The 27,943-nt window shown below is 37.0% G+C and overlaps 1 protein-coding gene across 1 annotated transcript; it reads left to right on the top strand.

The window, feature by feature from the left end:
* The first annotated feature begins 887 nt into the window (after positions 1–887).
* On the top strand, positions 888–27,498 carry LOC149222909 (cysteine-rich receptor-like protein kinase 15). Its single transcript, XM_089387717.1, has 9 exons — positions 888–1,024; positions 24,808–25,033; positions 25,134–25,515; positions 25,657–25,797; positions 25,957–26,096; positions 26,189–26,399; positions 26,493–26,727; positions 26,868–27,018; positions 27,154–27,498. The coding sequence occupies exons 1-9, from the start codon at positions 888–890 to the stop codon at positions 27,496–27,498; spliced, it is 1,968 nt and encodes a 655-aa protein (XP_089243843.1).
* The last annotated feature ends 445 nt before the right edge of the window (positions 27,499–27,943 follow it).

The raw sequence follows: 27,943 nt of genomic DNA, 5'->3' as shown, positions 1-27,943 counted from the left end.
GTGGAGTACGCAACAACTCACAAGCGAATGGATAACGTTACACCAAAACCCGTAGGTGTTGGTAAACATTCCAAACCAGTAACTAGGATCCCCAGAGTGGAAATTATGGATTCCGTAGAGGTGTGGTGATTCTTCCAACACCCCCCCTAAACGCAGCTCTGGGGGAATCGAACCTAGGTTCAAGCTCTGATAGCGTTACACCAAAACGCGTAGGTGTTGGTAAACATTCCAAACGAGTAACTAGGATCCCCATGGTGGAAATTATGGATTCCGTAGAGGTGTGGTGATTCTTCCAACACCCCCCCTAAACGCAGCTCTGGGGGAATCGAACCTAGGTCCAAGCTCTGATAGCGTTACACCAAAACGCGTAGGCGTTGGTAAACATTCCAAACGAGTAACTAGGATCCCCATGGTGGAAATTATGGATTCCGTAGAGGTGTGGTGATTCTTCCAACAACCCCCCTAAACGCAGCTCTGGGGGAATCGAACCTAGGTCCAAGCTCTGATACCATGTGGAGATGTAGAGGTGTGGTGATTCTTCCAACACCCCCCCTAATGTGGAGATGTAGAGGTGTGGTGATTCTTCCAACACCCCCCCTAAATGCAGCTCTGGAGATGTGGAGGTTTGCCGCTACACCAAAACCCGCAAGTGTTGACTAGGATCCCTAGGGTGGAAATTACGGATTCCATAGAGGTGTGGTGATTCTTCCAACACCCCTCTCAAACGCAACTTGGGGGAATGGAACCTGGGTCCAAGCTCTGATACCATGTGGAGATTTGCCGTTACACCAAAACCTGCGGGTTTTGGTAAACATTCCAGTAACTAGAATCCCCATGGTGGAAATTACGGATTCTATAAAGGTACGGTGATTCTTCCAACAAGATCCATGGATGGTCCGAGGGTGATAGCCAAAGTCCTTAAGACGGCGTCTATAGGGAACTTTACATATCCAACAGCAAATGGGTTCAGGTTGCCTCAGTTTCGCTTGCCAAACAACACGAATGACGATACAGCCGTGGTTCGGCTTGTGAATCGTTGAACACAATGTGGCATTTCCATGGAGGATCTAATGTTGGATTTGTGGTTAACAAGCAATATCAGGTGATTGGGGTCCATCGTTTTAGGATTGTAGATGGCTCTACATTCGAACGGACAGTTATCAGATTGAGTTGATTTTAGTGTGTTATCCGATTGAGTTGTTTTTAGTGTGATTTTTTGAAAAAAAAAATTGTGTTTTCCTATTCTATTTCAAAAATTTTACAAAAATTTATTGGATACTAAAATTTTCCAAAATATTAAATTAATATATACCATTTAAACTACACACATTAAAATTTTCATTTTAAAATCACACTAAAAATAACTCCTATCTTAATTATAAATTCCCAAAATCTACTTACTTGTCAAGTCGGGTCCACCTTTCCGTCTCCATTAACATAGACCGACGTTGTACCTTTATGGACGGAATTATTCCAGAATCATGTTGCCATGTTTCAAATTAGTTTTGTTAAAACAATATTTTGTTAATTATATATGAAATTTTAAAATATAAAATTAAAATAATGAATATAAAAGTGTATGATTCATTAATCTAAATTTAAATAAAATTGATTTTTATTTATTATTTTACATTTTAAGAAACTTGTTCATGGTGCTTTGGATCAATGGTGAATGGGTGTATTGTTAAGGCATTCCATGTGATAAGTCACTAATTCAAATCCCCATAAGTTTTACCTACCAAAAAAAATTTAAGAAACTTAATTTTTTAATGAATACAAATTTGTCATAATGAATTTGATATTTTGTCTATTACTTTAAATTTTAAGAAAATAATTTTTGTTTATTAGTCTAAGTTTTAAGAAATCTAAACTTTTCAAATGAGCAATGAGAAGCTGAAATTAATCATGTAGAGGGACATTTTCGGATTAAGCTAATTATATACCCGAAGGATTTTTTGTTTTTATAATCTAATCATGTATTCAAATGATTTCTTTTATAATCTAATAAGATTGCTTCAAAATTTTAGACATGATAGTAGTTTTATTATGATGCAAGTTTTATTAAAAAGAATTGACATTTTTCCTAACCAAAATTTAAAGGAATACAAACTTTAAATCCACAAAATCTCTAACTTCTAATAAGGAAAATCCATCCACCATAACATTACAAACTTTAAATCCATGAAATCTCTAACTTCTAATAAGGAAAACACATTTAACATAACATTCACGATTTAGATCTTTCTTTGTGCATATTCTTCCATTAAAAATTAAAATATAGCTTACTCCTTTATCCAAAATCAATCACAACATCACTCAATTATATCTATATATATATATATATATATATATATATATATATATATATATATATAATGATGATAAGTTATCATATTTATAAATAATTATTGATAATTATCTTTTTTTATTATTTAATCAATTTCAAATAGCTATTGATACTTAGTCCAACATAGAAGACCTCCATCATAATTTTACTACAACCCTCTCTTATTCTATTAACAAGTTCTCAATTGAAGTTTCAAGTAATAAAAGAAACAGCAAAATCAACCCATGGTATGACAAAGATTGTAAAAGTGCGAGGAGAGCAATTAAGGAAGTTGTTGATGAATCTCTTAAAATTGGCAAGATAAAAATATACAAAGCCCTAACTAAAAGGAAAAAAAGGTAGTATATTCGTAAAAGACAAGAGAATCTCTTACACTCTCTAAGGTAGCTCCTAAGAAATTCTGGAGGCAGTTTCTAACTAGGAAAACTAAAAATAATAATAAAATTGCTTTACACGACTGGAATTCCTATCTTATAAAGATTTATGAATCTCAAAATGTCATGGACAACTTTAAAACTCTGCTCACAACGAAAGAAGTTTAGTCATTAGAAGACATTGATTTTGAGGTTAAACGACTCGCAAATGGGAAAGCTAAGGACATTGAAGGTTACCAGGTGGAAACCTTAAAAATTGGAGGTCTTGTCCTCATTCCCCACATCCATAAGCTTTTCAATCAAGTGGTCAAGCAAGGGTTCCCTAAGTCTTGGACTCAGAGCCTCATTATCCCTATTTTTAAAAGTGGGGATACAAATAACCCCTCTAATTATCAGGCAATTATGACCAGCACTCTCTTAGCCAAGTTATATGGGATTATTTTGGAAAAGAAGTTGAGCATATGGCTTGAAAGTGAAGGTAAGCGGGTTAAAGTCCAAGCGGGTTTTAGAAGGCAGCACTCAATAACGGACCACCTCGTTACACTTAGGATCATTGTGGAGGAATGTCACAATGATAAATCCAATCTCTTTTGTTGCTTTGTGGGCTTTAGAAAGGCTTTCGATATGGTTCCTAGAAACAACCTACGGAATAGATTAGAAGAGCTAAAGGTTCCTTTCGAGTTGAGAGTTGTCGCTATAAGGTTATACGCGAATGTTATTGCCAAGTTAAAGAGTAATGAGGGGTGGTTGAAAGATATTAAGTGTAATATCATAATTAAACAAGGTTGCCCCCTCTCCCCTACCCTATTTGGTATTTACATCGACAAGCTAGAAAGTTGTTTAGAAGAAGAAAGTTGTGCTGGCACGATCTTAGCTGGGATAGTCATCATCCTTCTTCTCTATGCTGACGATATTGCTCTTCTCGCAAGATGCGCATCTGATCTTGATAAGCAACTTAGACTTCTTAAGGATTTCTGCTCTACCATGGGTATGATTGTTAACACTGACAAAACAAAAGTTATGATTATCAAATCCAAAAAGGACACATACACTAATTTTATGTATGACAATAGTAACTTGGAGAAAGAGTCTTCTTACAAGTACCTAGGAATTGATATTCATCACAAGCTCAACTGGAACATAGCATTGAGAAAAGGATTAATGGGGGGTGGAAAGCTTATTTTGGTCTTGAAAATAATTGTAAAATGACAAACCTCGTAATGTGGGATAGAAAGAAGTTCCTCTTTGAAACTTTAGTCACCCCTTATCTTATATGGATGTGAGGTTTGGAGTTGCAGCGTCTCTAAAGAATCATGGAGAAAGATTGAGCAAATTCAGAAGCGTTTTATAACGTATAACCTCAAAATTAAATGCAATACACCCTATCCTATTCTTGTTAGAGAAGTGGGTCTTTCCCCTGTCGAGAGCCTAGCTATGACTAGGGTTTTGTTGTACAAGCACAAACTCAACAACAAAGGAGACCAAAGACTTCCTAAGCTAGCTTTAAATTCCATCCAAAACCACCTAAGGCTCAAATGGGGTTGGTATAAAGACACGAGGGCCTGGTTAAACCATTGGGAGATTGACGAGAATGTTGCATTGCAAAACATTAATAACATTAAAAATATTGTTACTTCTAAGTTCAAAGAAAAAATGTGGTGTGAGAAAGATTTAGTAGCTAAAAGAAAATTAAGATATTATAAGGAGGTCATCAACCCCACCTTAGAAGATCAACACTATCTCTCGGTTTTAACTAGTTCAAAGAAGAAAATTAATATAGCCAAGATTAGAATGAACTCTCATGAGCTCCATAGTGAAACGGGTTGTTGGGCAGTTCCTAAAACACCATGGATGGAAAGAATCTGACATCTGTGTGATAATATGAACATCGAGGATGAAAATCACTTCCTCTTAGAGTGCCCCGCGTACAACCACATTAGATCTCAGTTTCATAATATTTGTTGCAATACTAACCTTCCTAGCCTTTTATGATGTCAAAATTATAGTGAGGTTGGGAGGCTTCTCTCCAAGTTTCTTGAGCATAGGAATAAAATCTTAAATCAAACTAAATAATCCGTTTTCTTTAGGTCCGATACACCAAAATTTGGTCTCAGTGGACATTAACCATCATCATCATCAAAAAACATTACATAATAATTTAATATTTTATAATTTTTCATTGTAATAAATTTTATTCTCTTCAAAAAATATCCTAACAAAAGTTGTATTATTTTTTAATTTTTTATTATATTTTTATATTTAATATTTGATACAATATTTTTAGATTAAAAAAAATTCTTTAAAACTTTATATCATTTATTAATTTACTATTGAAATTTTATTTAATATTTTTTATAAAAATTAACTAAAATGTTTTAAAATTAATTTTTAAAAAGCTATTTTTATTAATTTTTTATTTAATATAATTTCACATTTATTTAGTAAATTATAAAAGAATATTTAATTTCTTAATAAATTTAATGTTATTTTTAATTGTTAAATGAAATATTAGTGAGAATAAGTGAAGAATTTTAGGAATTCTTATGAACTCTTAATGTTGGACTAAGTATCAATAGCTATTTGAAACTGATTTGTAGGCATAATGGAGGCTATGCTTACACAATCTTTTAACTCTCTTCATGCCACTGTCGTGGCTCATGGCTTTGTTTCAATCAAAGTGTGCATGCCATGGAGTGGCAAAAGGAAACAAGGCTAGTGTTCGCTCATAGTCTGGTTTCAACCGTTGACTCTAAATGTAGCGGATGTATCTCTCACTGGCTTCACGGTTTTCTTGACCTCAAAGGGAACTCGCGAGCATATTATTTGTTGGTATCAGCCCCATTCTGATTTCCAGCATTGTATATCTTTGCGGTTTTTAATAAAAGTGTGTAGCAGTTATGTTCAAAAGAATGTGTTTTTTCAACGAGATTTATTTATGCCCTTATCCAATTTTTCTTATTCTTGCATGCATGTTATATATCGAACACAACAAAGCAGGGGGGAGTTATGGAGCATGTGCATGCTTTGGAGGACTTCTTCATGGGGCTTCTCTCCTTTTGCCTCAATTCAAGGCTCCAAAATCATTGACAAAGAATAATATGAAGCTTTATTTTCAATTTTTAATTAAAAATACCTACATGAAAATGTCAGAGTTTTGGGTTAATGAAACATTTTCTATCTCTTCTCTCAAATTGCTTATTCATGGAAGATGAGGCATGCCTGCATATTTGCAGATTTTACAATTTGAAGGGACGGTTCTGCAATATCCCCTTCAGCTTAAAGATTATAGTATTATAGGAAACTCAACTTTCATTCTAAAATTAAGGTTGCGTGGGGGTGATAATGGAGTTAGTGCTTCAAAAGGAACCTTTGTCTCTTTCAAAGATGCAATCCAAGGGAATACCTCTACTCCAAAAAATCATAACCAAAATATTTGAGGCCCCTATATTTTAGAACAAATGGAGAAAGCTCCAACCATGGATGTAAACCTCCCTGCGGTATCTTCGATTTTCTCTATTCTTCAATCAAAAGAAGTTATTTGTAGATTCAATGGCTTATGGCCTAAACCTAAAGCTTTATTTTAGTGGATTTTATCCTTATGGATTCTGAACTGTGACATATACCTTTCCTCAAATGTTTTTTCATAGTCCAATTTGAGACAAAGAAGGATCTGGATTATGCTCTAAATGAAGGGCCTTACTTCTGGGGTAGAGTGAGGCCATTGATTACTCCATGGTTCCCTGAGTTTGATGTCAACACTATGGTCGTCTCCACTATGTTAATTTGGGTGAGGCTTTCAAACCTCCCCCTTCCTTTTTGGCATTATAAAGTACTTGAAGATATAGGAAAAGAATTTGGAAAAATTCAAAAAAATAGATCCAAAAAGAACAGAAAATGGCCTCTTCACATATGTCAGAATATGTGTGGAGATTTATCTTAGCAAAGGGCTCCTAGATCATATAAATTTGAAACACAATAACTTCTACTAGTCACAATTTCTTAATTATAAGAACACGACATTCAAGTGACGTGTATGATTTCAATTAGGTCATTTACAAAACTCATGTGAACAGGAAAAGAAGAATCATAAGAAGAAGAATAGATTGTCTAATAGACCAAAAGGGTGGCAGTTTTCAAAGCATCATCCTTGTGAGGATGAAGAAGAAGATAACAAGGAAATTCAACCTAAAAAAGAAGAAATGAATGTTACATCCCAGTGGGGAGACAAACTGAATGGGGACACTATGGTTCAATTAGGAACGATCAACATTCAATAGAAAGGAATGGATCCTGAGGGCTCTCTGAAATTAGGTGGAATTGGGAGCACAAAAAGAGCACATGTCTCAGAGAGCTTATATTTTGAAAAGGAATTCCCATACGTGGGACAAAAATTAATTTTGGTTGTTGTTGAATAAAATTTCGATGGTTGGAAAAAAGTGCAAAAAAGGAAAGAAAATAAAGAAAAGATCAGCACTAGATGTCAGCCATAATTTTATTTTCTCTTTTGTTGTTATTTTTTGGCACATTATCTATAGTTTGTAGTCATTCCAAGAACCCCCTTTTTCACTTGTGAGTTGAAACCTACCCTTTCTCCTTGTCTTTGTAAAAAGCATGCTGCTTGATACCAAAAACCAAGCTCTCCTCTTGGTTTTCTCTCTTCCTTTGGACAATTCTCGCCACACTCTTTGTGGAATTGTCTCACAACTTCTACCCAACTTTTTCTATTGGAAGTTGTCCTCTTCCATGGTCCTCTGCAGTAAGACCTTTCTCACACTCTTTATTTAGCGTGCACCTTCTCCTCAACTTCCCTATTTGTGTGGTTGTTGCAATTCTCATCTTGCTCACTTCTCCTTTGAGAACTATTCTTCCATTGTTCTCCTTTCCTTCTTTCTACAACACTAACTTCTGCCGGTGATTCTTTGTCATGGTTCCTGGTTTATTTTCTACTCTTCTTTAGCCTTGCTGTCTAACTGATATCACCTCTGCTAGGGCTTTACTTCATTCTATAAAATTCTAGCTTCTACTGCTTTCTCATCACTATTTTGATGGTTGTTTCTTGTTTTTTCGTTTCAACTGTTCTCTATGACACAATTTTCTTATGGCCAGCATACACATTCCAATATTTATCAAATCCTCTTCTTTTGAAAATTTTTATAACATGTTCAAGCTTTCTAAATGATGATTGGGCTGTTAGTGCCACAATCATTAACTTCCTGTGTCCATCAACAAAATCTACAAATTCATATAGTTTTTAGTAACTGGAAACTGTCAACTTAATAGGCCCCAAATATGGCACATCAACGATTTCCAGAAAAATCACAAGAAATACAAGAATGGAAAGCTTTGTGACTACACCTTTCAATCTTGACAACAATATCATGTTTGTGATGTTTAGAAAACGTCTTGGAAACAAGAATTCACCTAGCTCCTCATTGGAAATTCAACGACCTTTTCTCATTTCCTTGACATTTGCGAATTCATTTCAAACAGTCCAAACTTCAGTGTAACCCTTCATCAACGATCAACATTGGACACTAAAAAACCTCAGGCATACCTTCACTCTATTTCTGAACTTATATGCTACAATTCCTAGTCCCAACACAAATTTTGATTCTAGAATTTCAAATCACGAAATTCCCATGCACTTCCACATGATTTCAATGAAAACTCTGTGATCCACTTAACTTAGATTTGGCTTAACTTTCATGGAAATTTCTGTAACAATGATCCTGTTGAAATGTGACAACAAAGTAATGTAAATAATGTAATTATGGGTAAATTTGGTTTATTACCAGTCTGTTAGTTGTATAACGAGGAGGAGTTATGTAACGAAGTAAGCCCATATTAATTAGGATTGCTTGAGAGGCTTGTATCATGGAGAATCATATTTGATTAATAAATATTTCCAATCCCTTGCTTCGTGGAGGTTTCCTTGACACACTGTCAAGGTTTTACCATATAAAATCACTTGTGTAAATGTGTGATTCAGTTTTTTCTGTTTTATGTCTTTCTTGTTCAATTATTGAATACTTAACAACTCTGAAAATCAACAAGTGGTATCAGATCAAGGTGTGAGGGATGTGGTCATGAAAGAGATGAGGGTTGTGGTCATCTGTCCACGCTGAATTAGAAAGGTTCGTGTTGCAAAGAAAGAATCGAGAGCTCAAAGCCTACTGAGGAAACCAGAGAAGTGGTCTGAACAACAGCCAAAGTCTTGTGAAAAAAGTCAAGAACCACTCGCTGAGGAAGTTCAATTTTTTTAAAGGGCCAAACACACCTGCCTACCCACTCGACGCTCAAAGAGTTGCCTTGATGTTCTGTCAAGAGATTGATAGTCTGTCACTGTCAGAGAAGAAGGAAAAAAACCCGTTGTGGAGAATATATGGTTTCTTCCGCTAGTCTAGAGGGAGAGAGCATCACATCAAATTGGACATTGAGCTGATGTCTTAGAGAATGTCGATTTGAATGAAGAAAGCAGCTGTCATTTTTCTTTTAATATTGAAAGTGAGAAATTCATGCAAGATTGCGACTCTGACTGAAGAAAGGCATACAACCGCCAAGAGCCACTGGATAGTCTGCTGCCACCAGAGAAACTAGGGAAGTGGATGATGAGAGGTTAGAGTAGACCCTTCCCACCACCGTGAAGAGGAAGAGGGGCACGCTATCAGTTGTAAGAACCAAGAAACTATTTACCGTTTAAGTGAAGAGCCCAAGCTCTTGAGGAAACTGTGGTCAAGGAGGTAAACGCTTCCATCAAGAAAAGCGCAGACTTGTCTGTTGCTAAGAAAGCCAAAGGGAGTGTGTGTGGCTAAGAGCAGAACTACAAAGAAGAGTCATTTGATTGAAACCGCATTCCTAAAGGAACATCCTGCTATCTGAAGGTTTGGTGAAAACAGAGCCATTGTTTGAACGGATCAGATATTTTTTTTCATAGAAAAAAAATTGTTGAATGTAGAATTTATTTTTTAGTAAGGTTTCTTTGGTTGAAGAAAATACTTTTTATATATATATATTCTGGAAAGGAGTAGAATTCTCAAACTGATTTTTTTGAAGTAACTGAAAAATTGGAATAGGGTTTGAAGTTTTTTGTGGAAATTCTGGAAATTTACTAAAGGGGAACAAAATCCTTTTTTTTTTTGTAAAAATCAAACGAAATCAAATTCAAAGAAACCCTAGTTGAAAGAAGAAAGTGAACTGATAAACCCTAGAAATAAAATTCAAATAAACCCTAGTTGAAAGAAGAAAGTGAACAGATATATTCAGCAAAACCCTAGTTGAAAGAAGAAAGTGAACTGATAAACTGTTTTTTGTGTAGCAAGGTCCATCGAAAGTATGCAACATGGGTACTCCTTGGATGAAGAATTAAGTTTTTCATCCAACAAGTACTCCTGCTCGAAATTTGAGTAAAACCTTATGGAGATAAGTTGAAAATACAACTTGAAAAAATAGTTTTTTTTATTTTATTTTATTATTTTTTAATCTTTTTACATTTTTACTCGAAAATGGTGAATCATCCCCCATGGTTCTTGAATCTTATTGGTTCTTATAAATTTTATTTTGGTTATACATTTTTCTTATGAGGCCCATTTTAGACCTCAAAATTCCCCTAATGACTACTTCGCAAGTTAACTAATGATCCTCTTATGCTCTTGTGTATCTTTTAGGATAATACTATTACTTTCCTTTTAGAAGCCCACTCCCTTTCTCCTTGTCGTGAAAGTACCTTATATACATCACAATTGTATGCTTCACAATATCGACTTGCTTATTTTGAATAATGTTTGTATAACATCTTATGTTAATAATGACAGCCAAGGAAAATCCCTAAGGATAATGATAGCCAAGGTAAATCCCTAAGGATAATAGAAACCAACCATATTTTTGGCTAGGGCTCTTTCTCCAAATGGTGTGAGGTCTAATTGAGACTTCATATCGGGGAGATCCCCTTGGTTGACAAATTTCCAACACCGTCAACATTGCCCTAATCTATTCGTCTTGTGTCAAACTTCAACCATGTGATTGAAAAGGGAAAATAATCATAGACAAAACATATTGAACTTGAGATCCAACAAGATGAAGGAAATCTTGTGATTTAGATTTCAGAAGGAAACATCAATGGAAAATAAAACATAACTAAATCGTGACAAAAATGCAATAATGAACCGAAAAAAACAGGAAAAAATACATTAACGAAGAGAACAAAAACAATTCACATTGCCACCTAATATGTGGCATAAAAACTCCCTCAATAATTTAGTAATAGAAAAATGTGACTATTCATTATCCACACTCTTAATTAAGACTAACAAAGTGCAACTATAACAAAAAAAAAATATTCAAACTTTATCGAATTACGACCATCCAAACAATTTTTCATTTTTAAAGAATTAAAAATTCGTATAACCCAATTCCTAAATAAACCAAACCTATTGGCTTCAATATAAATAAAAACAATACATAAACATATACCATCAACCAAAAAATATAAAATAATATAATTCAATATCTAATAAATAAAATTAACTAAAAATATTTCAAATTTAAAAAAAAAAAAAAAAAAAATCATATATCATCAAAATATATGTGATATCATTAAATTAAATTAGATTAAACAAAATGTTATTTACTTATTTCTTATAATTTACATGAGAATAATAAATATTTTAAACTAATGCCTTTTTCACAACGGTCATCATTCTTTTCGGCTTAACAAAGAAAAAAAAAAGGGTATAATCCGTCATTATGAAGAGTCAAGAATTAGATTGTACGGTGATATAAAGCCGATATAAGTTAAGAGTCCTCATTGCATAGGCTTTTTATAGAAGGTTTTAAATTAATTAATTAAATATTAAATATTTAGTAAATATTAAAATTAGATATTTTAAATTAAGTAAATATTTAGTTATAAATTAATAAATATTATATAATTTAAAAAATATATAAATATTAAATATTTTTTTGTCAAGTGAGCTTATTCACATGATATTAATATTGGCGAAAAAATACATAATTTACATCCATGAGAGTATCATGTGTTTTTGTGCAAGCAAACTAGAGATAAGTGCTAAAAAAAAATTTGTCTCTCGAAGGAGAAATTAGAGCTCAAATTGTTTCCACATGACTTGATAGTCATCAAAATTGAAAACAAAAAGCTTAGTTTATTTGTGTCACGTATAGGTGAACAAAAAATGATGAGGAACCAAACCAAAATTGCAACTAAATAGTCGTTGATGAACCAAACTACACTGCAGTTTACCAACTTGTGGGTCGCCATGGTATCTCGGAGATTAGTGCATGCCACATTGAAATTACATTGATGCTATGCTGGAACCACACTGAACTTGAGCACTGTCATGGCCTGACACGTTGCTGGAGTCGACCAAAATTTCCTCTAGGATGTAACAACCATGGGGAGTGGGAGGAGGAGGTGAAGGGAGTGGAGTGTCCACAGCCGGGAGGGACAGTGGTATTGAAGGACGGGGGAAGGGCCATCGGAGCACCGACGACAAGCGGAGGAGAAGAACCCAATCGAGGGGAGTGCACAGGAGAGGAGGGGGACAAAATGTTGGGGGGAATTTGATTTTGAGGTCTTTGGCCACGCGCTTGAGGGAGGAGAAAGAGTGGCTTTGGAAGGTAGAGAGTTATGCTATCCATCTGTGGCTTTCGCTTGCTTCTGAGCACTCTCCTTGAGCTTGCGACTAAGGAGGTTCCAAAGGGCCTAGAGCGTTGGACGACCTCTACGAGTCTCGACCTCCTCTAGAGTGAGGACCTCTCTTCTGATGGTAGTTGGAATGCCATAATAGAAAAGGGCAGTGACAAAGGCTTCATCAAAGGTTGTGGGGGGACATCAATGACTCCTGCCTTTGTTAGGGCATTGTCCCATGTGTTTGTCATTGTTCATCATTGGGTGATAGAAGACCAACGTCGCAGAGTTGGAGTAGGAGGAGGCAGAGGGAACCATGAGGAGAATGATGAGGGGAAGAAACTACTTGGAGGCTATATTCCTTAGTCTTTTATTTCCAGATTAGATAAGCAAGAGAGCAAGGAACGGGACCTGTGGGTGTCAACAAGAGAATCAACAAGAGAATTTGAAGTTCAAGGCTGCCACTTGTTGGTAGACTTGCGCCATGTGGTGACGACCGCCATCTAAGCTAGAGAGAAATGCCAATCCTCCCACGAGCACCCGGATGTGAAGGAATACATATATATATGTGTGCGTGTGTTAATTTTATTTTTTAAAGTAATTAGAATTAATGATTGAATTTTTTTATCTAAATTTAATTCGAGAAATAATATAATAAACTTTCATATAATAAAATAAAATAAACAAAAATATAGACACACATGAACCATTATAACTACAAAAGGAAAGTAAATGGATTTCATTTAATGATAGCATTTGATTTCAAATTATTCAAACGGTACTTATTAGTCGGTGACTTGCACGACTATAGAAATCGCTCGGTCATTGACTGGAAGTTAAACCATTTTTTTACTAATTTTTTTCCTCCTTATCACAATTTAACCAAAGTTTTATGTTGAAAATATCTATTTATTCACATTTTAATCATAGTTTTTGGAGTCAGCAGAGGAATTTAACCAAAGTAGGCACGACAATAGAAATGGCTCGGTCATTGACCGGAAATTAAACCTTTTTTTTTACTAATTTTTTTACTCCTCAGCACAATTTAACCAAAAGTTTTGTGTTGAAAATATATATTTATTCACATTTTAATCATAGTTTTTGGAGCCAGCAGAGGAATTTAACCAAAAAGTAGCACGACTATAGAAATCGCTCGGTCATTGACCGGAAATTAAGCCATTTTTTTGACTAATTATTTTTCCTCCTTATCACAATTTAACTAAAGTTTTATGTTGAAAATATCTATTTATTCACATTTTAATCATATTTTTGGAGTCAGCAAAGGAATTTAACCAAAGTTTACAAATTTTAGGTTAGAAAATTTCTATTCATTCACATTTTAATCAAAGTTTTTAGAGTATTAAGCGGAGAAATTGTCCGAACTGTAAAAAATAACCGGAATCTTATCACAGGTTAATTAAGTTGGAAATAAGTTAAAAGGAAATTCTTGAGAATTACCAGTCTCCTGCGCTTCAAAATTTTCTTGTCTTATCCTTCACAATGGGTGGATAAACTTCACTTTCTCGTGATGTTATTATGTCAACTCTCTCAAATTCAATGGCTCTATGGTATTTCCATTTGTCTATGCATATGGTTCCCTCTAATTGTTGCTCTGTCGCTGGTTCTAATTGTTTACACAACACAACATACATTTGATTGTTGAAATTAGAGGATATAATTTTTAGGAACTATAATTTATACATAATTTTTAAGCTATTAATTTATATGTTTGATGCCATTATTACAGATGGTTTAAAGATATGACATAACTTTGTATTTGATTTTTAATCTGTAATTCAGGGCTCTTTGTGTTAGTGTCACGATTGCCGTTACACCAAAACCCGCAAGTGTTAGTAAACAGACACATTGCTAGATTTAAGCACATGCCACAGACACATCGCTAGATTTAAGCACATGCCACAGACACATCGCTAGATTTAAGCACATGCCACAGACACATCGCTAGATTTAAGCACATGCCACGAAACACACTGGGAGCGTTGGATTATCCTTCTACACCGCCATCCGCCATTAATGGGGAGCACAACAATCTATGTTACACCAAAACCCGTAGGTATTAGTAAACAGACACATCGATAGATTTAAGCACATGCCACGAAACACACTGGGAGCGTACACTCAGAGCGTTGGATTATCCTTCTACACCGCCATCCGCCATCGCTAGATTTAAGCACATGCCACGAAACACACTGGGAGCGTACACTGGGAGCGTTGGATTATCCTTCTACATCGCCATCCGCCATTAACGGGGAGCACAACAATCTCCCCCCACATCGCTAGATTTAAGCACATGCCACGAAACACACTGGGAGCGTTGGATTATCCTTCTACACCGCCATCCGCAATTAACGGGGAGCATAACAATCTCCCCCCCAAAACACGAGCCAGGTGTGTTTCGAACTCGAGACCTTTGGCTCTGATACCACTTGTTGGAGACACGATTTCCGTTACACCAAAACCCACAGGTGTTAGTAAACAGACACATCGCTAGATTTAAGCACATGCCACAAAACACACGGGGAGCGTTGGATTATCCTTCTACACCGCCATTAACAAGGAGCACAACACTCTGTGTACCAAGGTTTAATTAATAATTTTCCCCATTTTAGTCAGCAACTTTGATAACTTAAAGCTTTCCAAAAATTTTAGAAATTGTTTCAGCTTTGTCAACCAAAACATTGATGTCATCTGGATTTACAATGATCCTTTTTACCCTTGATACAAATATTCCATAGCTAATTTACATTGATGTAGTCCAGATTTACAGTGATCCTTTTTACCCTTAATACAAATATTTCATAGCTACTTTTGCTTAGTTCAGCTGGTTGTTGTTTAATAAAAATAATCCGCAGTGACAAAGTCATTTACCCACTTTCATATTTAATGCTCATCTAGTTAAGTAGTCAAGGAATATTTCTAGTCCTGAATTTATCATCTACTTTAATTTATCATTGAATTTGTATTTCTTGAAATTACATGTTCGTCAATTTATCATTGAATTTGGGTGTCCTGAAATTTATTTATCATCTCCTTTAATTTATCATTGAATTTGTATTTCTTGAAATTAAATGTTCGTCAATTTATCATTGAATTTGGGTATCCTGAAATTTCGAACCTGTCACGATTTGAAATATCGTGCAGAAGTATGGATGAGGATGACCTACCCATGGTGTACACTGCTTCATTCAGCGTCTCTCGCAAATATTAACGGAATACTCCATTTGCGTTAATCGGCGAAATTCTCTAATCAGGGGGGTTGGCTTTGAAAGAATCCCCGTACATCATAATATGGGGAGATTTATGTTGGAAACATTGATAAATCCAACCACCAGCATTAAAAGCAGAACCTAGCATCTTCTAGAGAAGTCGGCGTCTTCTGGAGAAGTCGGAAGTAATCGGCAGATCACTATAGAATTTACGGCTATCCGTGTGTATAAATTTGCATGTTTGTTAATGCAATGATCAAGCTCATTTTCGTCAGCCTTCAGTGTTTCTAAGTTGGTATCAGAGCAATGTGATCTGCTGTGCATTGATTTAAGTTCCTGAGTCGTGTTTCTAATATGGTATCAGAGCCGAGGGTTTCGGCTGAGTGTTGTAGAGCTATGAGTGAACCTGTTTGTGCCTATTGTGGACCACATCATCTGACCCTGTGTTGTGAAGAGGCGTTTTGGAGCTCGAAGTAGAGTGAGTCTGTGCAGCCGTGGCGCAGCCTTATAGTAGGTTCTGAGATCCTGCAGTTGGAGAGTCCTGCGTTACGTGCAGACCGTGTGAAGTTGAGGGACCGTTGGTAAGCCTCTAATATAGTAGAAGTCGAGTGATAAGTGCATCTGTGTATGGTTAAAGGTTCAGCTCTCGCCTAGTTGTTGTATGATCCTTCCCACGGGTGAGATACCTTCATATATGCGTATTATAATGATTTTGGCACGGTTGTTTGTCTATTGTGGTGTAATGTGTTGCTGCAGGAGTGTTGTGAGTTTTTCAATACAGTTATTGAATCGTTTTGATGTCTGAAGTGTAGTTGTGTTTGTGGGTTCCAAGGATGACTTAGATGCCCTGTCACTTCATTTTAATGATAGAATATGGTTTTGAACCTGATTAGCCTACTGTTTGCATGCCACTTATAAATATGTTGAGCATGATGTGTTTTGGCTTCGCTCTCAGTCCTAAATGCAAAATAGTGAAGTAGGTCATTCTGGAAAAGGTTGCTGCTGTGCGTAGAACAGAGTGTGGGAGTGTTGTTGTGCCTAGAGTAGTGTGGAGTTGGGCAAAACGCTGTTCAAAAGCTTAGTAGAGGATGGCTCGGTGGAGTGAAGGTCTCATCTATGTGAACAGTGGTGGATTGTGTGCCACCTGGGAAAGCTTTTCTTGAAGCTGTTTGTTGCAGTGCGCTGGACAGAGAGCATTGTTAGCTATTCGATCCCTTGAAGAAACTGTTGAATGAGCAGTGGAGTGTTGTTTGAAGCCAAAGTTTGGTAGGTGTTGTGTTTTGTGGTGAACCCAACCTGAAGGCTCGGTAGTGTGAGTGCCAAGAGGAGGCGCTGTTAAAAGGAGGGTGTTGGTGCTGAGTGATTTATTGCAGTTAGCGTTGAGCTACCTAGGAACTTTATGAAGTTGTTCTAGTGGTGCTGTGAGGAGGTATGTTTGCGTAGGAGCAGTGGCGTGGAGGAGCCGCCTTGAGAAGCTATGCCTAGAGCAGTGTGGAGTTGGGAAAAACGTTAGTTCAAAAGCTTAGTAGAGGACGGCTCGATGGAGTGAAGGTCTCATCTATGTGAACAGTGGTGGATTGTGTGCCACCTGGGAAAGCTTTTCTTGAAGCTGTTTGTTGCAGTGCACTAGACAGAGAGCATTGTTAGCTATTTGATCCCTTGAAGAAACTGTTGAATGAGCAGTGGAGTGTTGTTTGAAGCCAAAGTTTGGTAGGTGTTGTGTTTTGTGGTGAACCCGACCTGAAGGCTCGGTAGTGTGAGTGCCAAGAGGAGGCACTGTTAAAAGGAGGGTGTTGGTGCTGAGTGATTTATTGCAGTGAGCGTTGAGCTACCTAGGAACTTTGTGAAGTTGTTCCAGTGGTGTTGTGAGGAGGTCTGTTTGTGTAGGAGCAGTGGCGTGGAGGAGCCGCCTTGAGAAGCAGCCAGCAAAGGCTGTAAGGAGAAGCGGACTGTAGAATCCGTAGCTTGAGAAAAAGAGGTGACCTGTGAGGTCGCAGAGCAAGTGTGAGGATGAGTTGTGAAGAGATGTGAGACAGCTCAGTGAGTGCTGTGAATTGGAGCTGTGTGCTCTGAGTTGGAGTTAACAGTCAGAGCCAAAGGAGGGCTCAGTGAGAGCGCTGTTGAAAGAGCCAAGTGAGCTGTGAGAAGATAGAGCTCAGGTGAGCTGCTTGGAGGAGGCCGAGTGGTGAATCACTGCGTGAGGCCAAGTGAAGCGCTGAGTGTTTAAGTGAAGTCCTGAAGATATTGGTGTGATATTGTGTGAGCTCCTGTCCGAGACGTGTTGAGCTGAAGATCAAAGCATTTGGATCGCTAGAGGTTGCAGAGGAAAAAGTTGTGGATGACTCAGCCGCAATGGATGAATTTGCAATTAAATTTGATAATGGATATTTATTTTATGAAAATGAATTGCAAGTTATCTTTGAAAAGAAAATGATTTATAAATTTCTATTTGCTGATTGCGTGGAAGAACATGAAGAAGAAATTGTAGTCGCAGTTAAAGGAAGAAACAATTTTGAATATGTCACGCTGGATCATGATGCAGAGATAAAGCTAATTGAAGGATGGCCTGAGAAATATTTTGAAAATATTGATGTAGGTTTGAAAGCAGCAATTGGTATGGTGAAGAATCTTGAAATTGAAGAATGCATGAAAGTGTTGGGTCCCTATAATACTAGTGATTACCCCATTACTATTGTAGTTATACCCCTTATTTATATTGTTGTGCCCCTATTACCCCCATATTGTTATTTTTGTGCCCCATAGAATCCCTCTATTGTTATTTTTGTGGCTTTATATTATTATTGTTAGGTCAGATGGATTATATTGTGACTCCTTAGACTCCTATATATAGAAATGAGGTTTTGTCATTTGTATCATCCAAGAATTGTTCATTTATGTAATGTAAAGGAGGTTGCCCCCTCGAAGAGGCTGAATTCTAAGGCGTTGATCTATCTTTTCTATCTTTTCTTGAGCTGGTTTCATAACATTTGGTATCAAAGCTTTGGATTCTAGGGTTTCGCTGCTCCAAACAGGTCATCGTGGCATTTTCGCTATAACTTTTTTCTGTGACGTTTCAGAAGTCGCAAAAAAAACCCATTTGAGAAGAATTGGCGCTGAACCTTGCGTCCGAATTTCAGAGCTTTTCGCACGATATTTTCGGAGATATGATCTGAGGAAGTTGGCCTTTTTGCAGACTCCTGAATTACATTCAAAACAGGTGACCTGGGGAAAATCGTCATAACTCTCTCTCTGAGGATCGGATTGAAATTTCGTAAAAAGGTAAAGAAAGAGTACGGACTTTAGTTTCTTTTACGTGTGTTTCAGATTCAAAGGTTGAAACAGTGACTCGTGGCACGTCGTACAAGTTCGCTCTACTGAACCAGTCTAAAAGAAAGTCACTGTGGGAGATTTCACATAACTCTTCCTTCGAGAATCCAATTTGGCTCAGACTTGTGGCATTGGAAAGAGGACACAGAAGGCTACTACAGGTAGTAATTTCAAAACTGGATGATCCAAAATTACAGAGATACATCAGATTCAATATCAGGCTTCTATAGAGTGAAAAAAGGTGTGTAGTTTTTTTTTAAATTTTTGTGTAAGCTTGGTTTAACGGAATTCAAAAGGCATAGTAAAGCATTATTATCGGTAACTGATGCCCCGAGGAAAGAAAATGCAAACACCTAGTAAGGAACCTGAAAGCTCTAGCATGACTCATGAAGAAGAAGAAGAAATGCTACATGATATATCAAAATTACAAGAACAAGTGCAACAAATGTCACGCTCACAAAAGCTAACAGAAGCTAAGATAAGTGGCGTGGAATCTAAGATAAAGGGCATGGAAGCTAAGATGGATGATTCAAAGACAGATTTGAAGAGAGACATGGCAGATTTGAAGATAGATTTGAAGACAGATATGGAAGAATTGAAGAAGTTGCTACAAGAAAGGGTCACTAATGGTGAAAAGGTAGTAAAGGAAACTCATGATGAGAACAAAAGAAATGTTAATCATGATACCATAGACGCTAATGTTGGATCGAAGAATCACCATATTCAAAAAATCGATATGAGGAAGTTTGATGGCAAGGATCCCGCCACATGGATATTACAGATGGAGAAATTCTTCGATCTCAATAATGTGCAAAACGCACAAAAGGTATGTATGGCAACTGTATATTTGGAACCAAATCAGTTTGTATGGTATCAATGGCTTTGCTCTCGTAAACAATTTATCACTTGGGCAATTTTTACAGAAGAATTGATAGCACATTATGAAGATACAAAAAGCAACACTTTTTTTAGCCAATTGATAAGTCTCAAACAAAAGGGTTCAGTAATGGAGCACATTGAGGAGTTCCAAAAATTGAACATAAGGGTAAAAGATATTCCAGAGGAGCATAGGATTGATGTGTTCATAGGGTCTTTAAAGGATAATATCCAACATGATGTTCGCCTTTGGGAACCTGATTCATTAGAGAAGGCATTCAGGTTAGCAAGAAAAATGGAAAGCAAAATTATGGCAACCAGGAAGCATACCACTCACAACTATAAAGACGGAAGTGTTGTTGCCCCTAGTCTTCCACAACCTATAAGGTTGACACCACAACAATTGGAAGAAAAAAGAGCAAAAGGGCTTTGTTATAGTTGTGATAGCAAATACACTAAAGGTCATAAGTGTGCTGAGAAGAAATTATTCTACATAGATTGTGAAGAGGAAGAAGAAAAGGAGCAAGAAAGGTCAAAAGAAGAAGATATACTCCAGGAACAAAGCCTAGATGAAGAACAAATAAATCCGACCATATCTTGTAATGCATTGGCGGGAATTACCACTCCTCAAACCATCAAGATAGAAGGAAAAATCAAGAAGAAAAAGGTAATAGTGTTGATTGATTCAGGAAGCACCCACAATTTTATTCATTGTAGGGTAGCAAAAGAATTGAATTGCTTCCTATATCCAGCACCAGAGTGTCAAGTGATGATTGCAAATGGAGGACCAATAAATTGCTCTGGAAAGTGCCATAATATCAAGCTATCCATGGGAGAATATGTATTGACTAGCCCAATGCTTTCCATTCCAATGGGAGGTGCGGATGTTGTACTAGGAGTCCAATGGCTACAATCCTTGGGTACAATAGCTTTTAATTTTCAAGAACTTTTCATCAAATTTTCTACGGAAGGAAAGGAAGTTGAATTAAGGGGTATTGCAGGGAAACCAGGAAAGATAATCAGCTCTCATGGTATGACAAAGCTTCTAAAAAAGGAGCAAAGAGGTGTAATTGCACAATTATGCTCGCTAGATGTTTCCACATTGGAATCATCTATTTCTCCAGATCTCCAAAAAGTCTTGGACAATCATTCCAAGGTATTTGAGACTCCCAAGGGTCTCCCACCTATGCGTGATCATGATCATGCTATTCATCTGATTCCAGGAAGTGTTTCTCCAAACATCAGGCCGTACAGATATCCCTATGTCCAAAAAAGTGAAATTGAACGTATGGTTGCAGAAATGCTAGAGGCTGGTATAATTCAACCGAGTCAAAGTTCTTTCTCAGCTCCAGTAGTATTGGTGCACAAGAAGGATGGATCATGGCGCATGTGTCCAGATTATAGGGAGCTCAACAAGCTCACTATTAAAGATAAGTTCCCCATTCCTGTTATTGATGAATTACTGGATGAATTGCATGGATCAATTTACTTCACCAAGTTGGATCTTCGTTCGGGATATCATCAAATCAGAATGAAGATTGAAGACATTCCAAAAACGGCATTTAGAACTCATGAGGGTCATTATGAATTTTTGGTCATGCCTTTTGGCCTTACCAATGCACCTTCAACATTTCAAGGTTTGATGAATTCAATTTTCAAACCATTCCTTAGAAAATTTGTGTTAGTATTTTTTGATGATATACTAATCTACAGCAAGTCTTGGAAGGATCATGTTGAACATGTTGACAGGGTGCTACAACTATTGGAGGAGAAACAATTATATGCAAAAAGATCCAAATGTTTCTTTGGAGTCCAGGAGGTGGAATATTTGGGTCATATTGTATCTCATGAAGGAGTTAAGGTAGACCCTAGCAAAATTAAAGCCATTAAGGAATGGAAAATCCCCACATCCATAAAGCATCTGCGAGGATTTCTTGGGTTGACAGGGTATTATCGCAAGTTTGTTAAGAATTATGGGAGAATAGCAGCACCTCTAACAACATTATTGAAGAAAGATTCATTTTCATGGACTCCGGAAGCAACAAAGGCCTTTGAACATCTTAAAGAGGCAATGTGCCAAGCACCGGTCTTAGCTACACCGGACTTCACAAAAACCTTTATTGTGGAATGTGATGCTTCAGGAAATGGAATTGGTGTTGTTCTAATGCAAGATGAAAGACCCATTGCTTTTGAAAGTCGTCCAATCAAGGGAAAGTTTTTAAGCAAAGCTATTTATGAGAAGGAAATGTTGGCAATACTCCATGCACTTAAGAAATGGCGACCCTACCTAATGGGAAGACACTTCAAGGTAAAAACGGATCATGATAGCCTTAAATACTTTTTAGAACAAAGATTATCCTCTGAAGAGCAACAAAAGTGGGTCACAAAGATGTTGGGTTATGACTTTGAAATCATCTACAAAAAAGGGAAGCAAAATGTGGTGGCAGATGCACTCTCAAGAAAGGATGAGGATGTGGAAGCATTGTTGTGTGCCATTTCTATTATCCAACCAGATTGGATAAACGAAGCAAGGAAGGAATGGAAGAATGATGAAGAAGTGTGGGCACTTATTCGAAAGCTACAACAAGATTCCAGTACTTCTGATACATTTAGCTGGCAAAATGATTCGTTATGGTACAAAGATCGCTTATACCTCTGTAAGAATTCCCAGCTAAAACAAAAGATTCTTATGGAATTGCACACTTCTCCCTTAGGAGGGCACTCAGGATTTTTAAAAACTTACCACAGGGTTAAGAAGGAATTTTTTTGGGATGGCCTTAAATCAGATATTCAAAAGTTTGTGGCGGAATGTTTGGTTTGCCAGCAAAATAAAGTTGAAACAATTAAGACACCGGGTCTATTACAACCTTTATCCATTCCAAGCCAACGTTGGGAGGAGGTTTCAATGGATTTTATCACAGGTTTACCCAAGTCTGAGGGAAAGAGTGTCATCATGGTGGTAGTTGACAGACTTACCAAGTATGCACACTTTTGTGCATTATCACATCCATTTAAAGCCAGTACAGTTTCTACTGCATTTATGGAAACAGTTCAAAAGCTACATGGAAACCCAAAGATTATTGTAAGTGACAGAGATCCCATTTTCACTGGAAATTTTTGGACAGAATTATTTTCTTGTCTTGGTACTCAGTTAGCTCATAGCTCATCTTATCATCCTCAATCTGATGGGCAAACTGAGATAGTAAACAAATGTTTGGAAGGATATCTTCGTTGCTTTGTATCTGATAAACAGACACAATGGGTCAAATGGTTGCCTCTGGCTGAATGGTGGTATAACACTTCCTTCCATACAGCAACAAAAATGACCCCATTTATGGCACTTTATGGGTATCAACCACCATCCATCACATCATATTTAAGAGAAAATTCTAAGGTTCAGGCAGTGGAACATCACATCGAACATCAACAACAAGTCCTCCAACTCTTAAAGGATAACCTCGTGTTGGCACAAAATAGAATGAAACAACAGGCAGATCAACATCGCAGTGAAAGAAGTTTTGATGTAGGTGATTGGGTATTCCTACGGCTACAACCATATAAGCAAATGTCCCTAAAGCAAGCTAAGAAGGATAATAAATTATCACCAAAGTATTATGGTCCGTACAAGGTGTTGCAAAAGATTGGTACTATGGCATACAAATTGGAGCTTCCTGCAGCTTCTCGATTGCACCCAGTCTTCCATGTTTCATGTTTAAAGAAGGTTATAGGTGACAAGCTCCCAATTCAAACAATATTGCCAGAACTTGATGAGGAAGGAAAAATTATATTGGAACCGGAAGCAGTCACAGAAACAAGAACTCGACAGCTACGAAATCGATCAATTTCAGAGTATCTTATCAAGTGGAAGAACTTATCCGCTGAAGATTCCACATGGGAGGATGAGAATTTTATGCAGAAGTATCCAGAACTACTCAAGCGTTGAGGACAACACTTTTTTGAAGGAGAGGGGCATGTTGGGTCCCTATAATACTAGTGATTACCCCATTACTATTGTAGTTATACCCCTTATTTATATTGTTGTGCCCCTATTACCCCCATATTGTTATTTTTGTGCCCCATAGAATCCCTCTATTGTTATTTTTGTGGCTTTATATTATTATTGTTAGGTCAGCTGGATTATATTGTGACTCCTTAGACTCCTATATATAGAAAGGAGGTTTTGTCATTTGTATCATCCAAGAATTGTTCATTTATGTAATGTAAAGGAGGTTGCCCCCTCGAAGAGGCTGAATTCTAAGGCGTTGATCTATCTTTTCTATCTTTTCTTGAGCTGGTTTCATAACAGAAAGAGCATGATGACAAAAATCAATATGGTTTTGTTTATGAACCTAACATTGTTTTTGAGTGTGCAAATATTGACAGTCAGGAAAAAGCAACAAAACTTGAAGAAATTGCAGGCATTAAGGACAAGTATGGGTCCCAAGAACGTGAAGCAATGTTGAAGAATGTTAACCTGCAATCAAGAAAGGAGAAGCTCCATCACTATTTTATGGCAAGAAAAGTGAAGATGAAGTTGCATCAACAAATGAGCAAGAATGGTCCTTTTAGCAAGAAGGCAAAAATGAAATGTTTGTTGTAAGCCTAGTTGAGATTTAGACCATCAGGCATGTCAGTTAGGAGTATGCTTAAAGTGTCTTATATATTGTATATTTGTCATATGGTTGGATTTAAGGGGGAGTGTTGGAAACATTGATAAATCCAACCACCAGCATTAAAAGCAAAACCTAGCGTCTTTTAGAGAAGTCAGCGTCTTCTGGAGAAGTCGCCAACAAGCGGCGGTAGTCGGCAGATCACTGTAGAATTTGCGGATTGCGGCTATCCGTGTGTATAAATTTGCATGTTTGTTAATACAATGATCAAGCTCATTTTCATGAGTCTTCAGTGTTTCTAACTTGGTATCAAAGCAATCGTTGATTTAAGTTCTGAGTCGTGTTTCTGGTCACAATACGATATCATTACAGTCAATTTCTTAATCTGCTTGCTATTCATTAGTTTTCCTTTTGGAATCTCGGATTTACGAACTTCTGATTGCAAGAACGATACCGGTTATGCTCATCGAAGTAGGTATGAGAGCAATTTGAACAGAGTTATGTATGATCTGGCTAACAATGCAGCAAAGACGGGGTTTAACACCTCTTGGCATGGCGAGAACGCGGAAGAGAAGGTGTATGGCCTCGTCCAGTGCAAGGCGACACATCGCCACAAGAATGCTCTAGCTGTGCACAGGAATCGACGATCACACTTCAACAGCTTTGCGAGAATGGCATAGGCGGCCAAGTGTGGTTCGATGAGTGTTTCTTGCGTTATGATAATTTCAGTTTCTTTCAGACTTAGATGCCCATGTCATTTCTATTCTCAAAAATCCGCAGACAGTGAAGGACAATCAGGCTGGTTTTCAGAATGACGTCATGGATCTGTTTCGTCCTCTGACTGGTGAAAATTCTGATCTCGCAAGGAAGGGATTAGCTGCAGAATCCGCTACCTCTTCTTCCTCTGTTACGCACAGGGTTTTCGGTTTCGTTGAATGCTGGAGAAATTTGCCCATAGAAAAGTGCAAATCATGTTTGTTAATAGCGCTCAAAAACCTTTATCCTTCTATGGTAAAAGAAGGGGACGAAGCGTTGTTAGGAAGTTGCAGAATTGGGTTTGAGACATACCCTTTCTCCAGTTTATTTGCCAGCAACCCTACAGTGCATCAGGGTAATGTGCCTTACCTTAAACTAGTTTCATTAAACTTTATTCCTTTTGGATTTCCTTTTCTTTATTGTTGAAGTTCTGAGTTTGGACAAGAATTCCAGTGCCCTGATTTCTCAGAAAGATAAATGAACGTTTATGCTACAGGCAAATCTTCGAGAAGCGTGGCCATACTCTGCGGATTTACTGGAGGCGGATTGTTGGCCTTTGCTATATGCCTGTTTATATTTAGACGGCGAAACCAAATGAGATCTGCGACTCTGGCGAGACTAGTCATGATCACACAACGCAAGGTAGATTTTTTTCAATAGTCTTTCTGTTTTTTTTTTTCAAATACATTAATTGAATTCCGTGTAAATAAATTTGTTTTGTTTGCCATGTTTTTAATGTCTGGGGACTAATTTTGCTTACTTCTATGCTCTCTCTGTTATATATAAAATTTACCAGATTCGGGAAGGCGTGAAGGCGTCTCAGGATCATTGTTCAATCCCCAAATAGTGTTTACCTTGGACACATTGATAGAAGCAACAGGGAATTTTCATGAAGATAATAAGCTTGGGGAGGGAGGCTTTGGTACTGTATACAAGGTACGTATGCACAGTGCTTTAGAATTGTATAGGGTCTGTAATTTATGTAGGAATTTTGAAGTTTCCAATGATGTATTTATTCTGGGTTTCAGGGTATAACTTCAGATGGGACAGAAATAACAGTGAAGAAGCTGTCTTTAAGATCCTCCCGAGGAACACGGGAATTTATAAATGAAGTAAAACTTGTAGCCAAAATTCAGCATCAAAATCTTGTACAGCTACTTGGCTGTTGCGTCAATGGACCAGAAAGATTGCTTGTTTACGAGTACTTGCCCAATAAAAGCCTTGACACCTTCCTCTTCAGTAAGTAATCCTTAAATTCCTTTTTCTGTTTAAATGACTGTCTATATTTTGGACTGTAATGATGTTGACATTTGGATGGTTGGTTGTTTACAGACCCAGAAAAAAACAGAGTTCTTGATTGGCAAAAACGCTATAACATCATAATCGGAATAGCACGCGGCCTCCTCTATCTTCATGAGGATTCACAACTGCGTATTATTCATAGAGATATTAAAGTAAACAACATTCTGCTGGACGACAAGCTGAATCCCAAGATAGCAGACTTTGGATTGGCCAGAATTTTTCCTGTTGATGAGACTCATGTTCAAACCAGAGTTGCTGGGACATAGTAAGCAACTGTTTTGGTTACTCTTTGAATAATTAGAAAGAAAATTGGAGGTCATTTATTGCATAGATGTTAGGGAAATCAGATATATTACCATTAAGCGCATTTCTCATATGATTTTTCTGATTTTCTTCATCAATCAGCGGTTATATGGCTCCAGAGTATGCAATGTTTGGGCAACTATCTGTAAAAGCAGATGTTTACAGTTTCGGTGTTGTTCTTCTCGAGATTGTGAGTGGGAGAAGAATTATTGATATCCGCCTTCCTCAGGAAATGCAAATCCTTTTAGAATGGGTGAGCTGCCATATTTATTTCAAATCCCTTGGTTTGGCATCAACCAGCATCACAGAAAATTAGTTATAAATTTTGGGAGGGAACAAATTAAATTGGGACTGTAATCTTATATTTCTGAATTTATCTTAAATGCAGGGATGGAGATTGTGCGATGAGGGAAATCTGCTGGATATGATCGATGCGACTATGGTTGGATGTTTCCCGCAGGAACAAGCATTGAGATGCGTTCATGTAGGTCTTCTGTGCGTTCAGGCTGATGTATCAAATCGCCCAGCAATGCCTGATGTTGTTCTGATGCTGTCCACCAATTCAGTGGCCATACCGAATCCCACGAAGCCTGCTTTTGTTAGTCTTGGGTTTGTATATCCAAAAGATGGAGCTCTTTCCAGGTCGTCTGCCGCTTCACAAATCCCACTATCGGACTCAATTTTCTCTGGATGCAATTCTTCCGGAATTCGTCAGCTAGTTATAGTACACTAAAGTACAAATTCTTATTTTTTTTTTTTCCGCGGAAAACCGTAATTTCCACAAGAATATGTTCAAAAAGAGAGGCCATACAACTATACAAAAACTGATACATATATTGCCCTACAGAATATCTACAACAAAACTGAGCACAAATATCAAAAGAGTCTATGTACATTTAATTGCCCTTTGAGATAAGAATGAATGCATGGAGATATAAAAAAGTTCTCACAAAATGTTGATAAAGCATGTTGGCTAAAAGAAAACTGTCAAAATTGATCAGTTCTGTTAATAAATTGTCTAGCATAAAATAAATTTTGTCTAGGGTTGATTATTTTGTTGTGTTTTTAGTCAACCAGGTCTAAAGATTGGAATCTAATCTCAAGCTGTCTTTAATTATTGAATTCTCCTTAAACATGAAACACTATAACAATATAACAATAGTCTCATGCTATGAGAG

Source organism: Pinus tabuliformis, chromosome Q (genome assembly GCF_031772625.1).
Source record: "Pinus tabuliformis cultivar Carrire ecotype Pingquan chromosome Q, CPIR1, whole genome shotgun sequence".
NCBI lineage: Eukaryota > Viridiplantae > Streptophyta > Pinopsida > Pinales > Pinaceae > Pinus > Pinus tabuliformis.
This window is presented reverse-complemented; position numbering and strand designations above follow the sequence as displayed.

Bases quoted from the DNA above. Each gene is read 5' to 3' on its own strand.
- LOC149222909 (XM_089387717.1), top strand. From the start codon at position 888: ATGGATGGTCCGAGGGTGATAGCCAAAGTCCTTAAGACGGCGTCTATA. The intron at 26,400-26,492 runs GTAAGTAATCCT...GGTTGTTTACAG, and splicing joins CCTTGACACCTTCCTCTTCA to ACCCAGAAAAAAACAGAGTT. The intron at 26,728-26,867 runs GTAAGCAACTGT...TTCATCAATCAG, and splicing joins ACCAGAGTTGCTGGGACATA to CGGTTATATGGCTCCAGAGT.